This window comes from Pseudoliparis swirei, chromosome 22 (genome assembly GCF_029220125.1).
Source record: "Pseudoliparis swirei isolate HS2019 ecotype Mariana Trench chromosome 22, NWPU_hadal_v1, whole genome shotgun sequence".
Classification (NCBI taxonomy): domain Eukaryota; kingdom Metazoa; phylum Chordata; class Actinopteri; order Perciformes; family Liparidae; genus Pseudoliparis; species Pseudoliparis swirei.
Window position 1 is genome coordinate 635,231 of NC_079409.1, and position 3,239 is coordinate 638,469.

Sequence of the window (3,239 nt, forward strand, 5' to 3'; positions counted from 1 at the left end):
CCTGAACTCTGACCTGAGCTCAGCCTGAACTCTGACCTCAGATCAGCCTGAACTCTGACCTGAGCTCAGCCTGAACTCTGACCTGAACTCTGACCTCAGATCAGCCTGAACTCTGACCTGAGCTCAGCCTGAACTCTGACCTGAGCTCAGCCTGAACTCTGACCTGAGCTCAGCCTGAACTCTGACCTGAGCTCAGCCTGAACTCTGACCTCAGATCAGCCTGAAGTGGGACTCACCGCTCCAGACATCCAGCTGGCGTAGCCGCTGCTCATGTAGGCGGCCAGGTTGGAGATCTCCGCGGTGGTTCCCAGTCGGCCTGCTGGGATCCGGCCCAGCATCTGGCTCTCAAAGTCTCCAGTCGGGTCCAGACGGCTGAAGGCCCCCTAAACACCACAACAACAACAACAACAACAAGCGGCCTGTTGTTAATGATCTTTGGGTCGTCTATTTGAGTCTATTGTCGTCTCTATTGTGTTCTAATCTTATCAAACAAAGGATCTGAGCAAGCGGCAGGTGGGCGGTACCTTGGTTCTGATAGGTCCAGGCTGGATGATGTTGAACCTGTGGCCATAGCGCCCCCACTCTGCAGCCAGAGACCTGACACACACACACACACACAATGAAGACGATATGTGTGGCAGCTGTCGACCAATCTGGCCTCGGCTGCTGGCTGGTTGGTAATCAGTCAGCAGCCGATGCTGCTTGTATAAAAGGGCAGCAGAGCTGGAGGGAGAGGGGAAGTGAGCAGAGGCGCATGTTTTGCGGTCTGCTTGGTGTGTGTGTGTTGCCGAAATAAACATGTCGTTCAACGAAACCTCTCTGTGCCTGGCTGGTCCTTGGTGCTGGTGGGGGAAACCCACGGGTAGCGGTGTGAGACCTGCTACAATATGAAAACAGTTTGAAGGTCAAAGGTCAGACTGACTTGTAGAGCGCCTCGACTCCGGCCTTCGCCGATGCACTCGGAACAACGAAGCCAGAACCCGACTCAGCGTAGACGGTCGTGATGGCGAGGAAGGACGCCCCTGGACATCAAGAGAGGACAACAACAACAAGGGCGGGTCAAGGAGGAAGGTCTTTGACCTCTCTGACTCTGGATCAGTCTGTGACCTCTCTGACTCTGGATCAGTCTGTGACCTCTCTGACTCTGGATCAGTCTGTGACCTCTCTGACTCTGGATCAGTCTGTGACCTCTCTGACTCTGGATCAGTCTGTGACCTCTCTGACTCTGGATCAGGCTCTGACCTCTCTGACTCTGGATCAGTCTGTGACCTCTCTGACTCTGGATCAGTCTGTGACCTCTCTGACTCTGGATCAGTCTGTGACCTCTCTGACTCTGGATCAGTCTGTGACCTCTCTGACTCTGGATCAGGCTCTGACCTCTCTGACTCTGGATCAGTCTGTGACCTCTCTGACTCTGGATCAGTCTGTGACCTCTCTGACTCTCTCTGACCTGTCTCTCTCTAACCTGTCTCTCTCTGACCTGTCTCTCTCTGACCTGTCTCTCTCTAACCTGTCTCTCTCTAACATGTCTCTCTCTCTAACCTGTCTCTCTCTAACCTGTCTCTCTCTCTCCACCTGTCTCTCTGTTTTTGTCTCTCTCTCCACCTGTCTCTCTCTCGTTTACCTGTCTCTCTCTCCACCTGTCTCTCTCTGTCTCTCCCCTGTCTCTCTCACCTGTCTCTGTTTTCTCCTGTCTCTCTCCACCTGTCTCTTGTCTCTCTCCTCTCTCTCTCACCTGTCTCTGTTTACCTGTCTCTCTCTCCACCTGTCTCTCTGTCTCTACCTGTCTCTCTCTCTCCACCCCGTCTCTCTCTCTGTCTCTCACCTGTCTCCTCTCTCCACCTGTCTCTCTCTCTCTCTACCTGTCTCTCTCTCCACCTGTCTCTCTGTTTACCTGTCTCTCTCTCTCCCTGTCTCTCTCCTGTCTCTCTCTCCACCTGTCTGTCTCTCTCTGTCTCTCTCCACCTGTCTCTGTCTCTCTCTCTCCTGTCTCTCTGTCTCTCCTGTCTCTCTCCACCTGTCTCTCTCTCTCTCTACCTGTCTCTCTCTCCACCTGTCTGTCTCTCCTGTCTCTCCACCTGTCTCTCTCACCTGTCTCTCTCTCCACCTGTCTCTCTCTCTCTCCTGTCTCTCTCTCTCCACCTGTCTCTCTGTTTACCTGTCTCTCTCTCCACCTGTCTCTCTGTTTACCTGTCTCTCTCACCTGTCTGTCTTACCCGTCTCTCTCTCTCTCTCTACCTGTCTCTCTCTCTCTCTACCTGTCTCTCTCTCTACCTGTCTCTCTCTCTCTACCTGTCTCTCTCTCTACCTGTCTCTCTCTCTACCTGTCTCTCTCTCTCTGTCTCTCTCTCTGTACCTGTCTCTCTCTCTGTACCTGTCTCTCTCTGTACCTGTCTCTCTCTCTGTACCTGTCTCTCTCTGTGTACCTGTCTCTCTGTACCTGTCTCTCTTCACCTGTCTCTCTCTCCACCTGTCTCTCTCTGTTTCTCCTGTCTCTCTCTCTCCACCTGTCTCTCTCACCTGTCTCTCTCTCCACCTGTCTCTCTCTCCTGTCTCTCTCTCCACCTGTCTCTCTGTCTCTACCTGTCTCTCTCTCCACCTGTCTCTCTCACCTGTCTCTCTCTCTCTGTCCCTGTCTCTCTGTGTACCTGTCTCTCTCTCACCTGTCTCTCTCTGTCTCTCTACCTGTCTCTCTCTCCACCTGTCTCTCTGTCTCTACCTGTCTCTCTCTCCACCTGTCTCTCTGTTCTACCTGTCTCTCTCCACCTGTCTGTCTCTCATCTGTCTCTCTCCACCTGTCTCTCTCGTCTCTACCTGTCTCTCTCTCCACCTGTCTCTCTCTCTCACCTGTCTCTCTCTCCACCTGTCTCTCTCTGTCTCTCTCCACCTGTCTGTCTCTACCGTCTCTCTCTCCACCTGTCTCTCTCTCTCTCTCCTGTCTCTCTCTCCACCTGTCTCTCTGTTTACCCGTCTCTCTCCTCGTGTCTCTCTCCTCTCTCCGTCTCTTGCCTGTCTCTCCACCTGTCTCTCTCTCTGTTTACCCGCCTCTCTCCACCTGTCTCTCTCTCTGTCTCTTACCTCTCTCTCTCCACCTGTCTCTCTGTCTTGCCTGTCTCTCTCCACCTGTCTTTGCCTGTCTCTCTCTCCACCTGTCTCTCTCTACCCGTCTCTCTCTCCACCTGTCAGTTTGTTTACCGTCTCTCTCTCCACCTGTCGTTTGTTTACCGTCTCTCTCACCT

General features: G+C 53.3%; 1 protein-coding gene across 1 annotated transcript in view; it reads right to left on the minus strand.

Moving 5' to 3' along the window:
• decr1 (2,4-dienoyl CoA reductase 1, mitochondrial) overlaps nt 1-1,441 on the minus strand; it is a gene marked incomplete at its 5' end in the record, with an annotated part of 3,612 nt that extends 2,171 nt beyond the window's left edge. Inside the window, 4 exons of the mRNA XM_056444644.1 lie at nt 237-383; nt 525-597; nt 923-1,022; nt 1,081-1,441. Of these exons, the coding sequence (XP_056300619.1) occupies nt 237-383; nt 525-597; nt 923-1,022; nt 1,081-1,441 (681 nt within the window). The remainder of the gene's footprint in view (nt 1-236; nt 384-524; nt 598-922; nt 1,023-1,080) is intronic.
• Nucleotides 1,442-3,239: the final 1,798 nt, after the last annotated feature.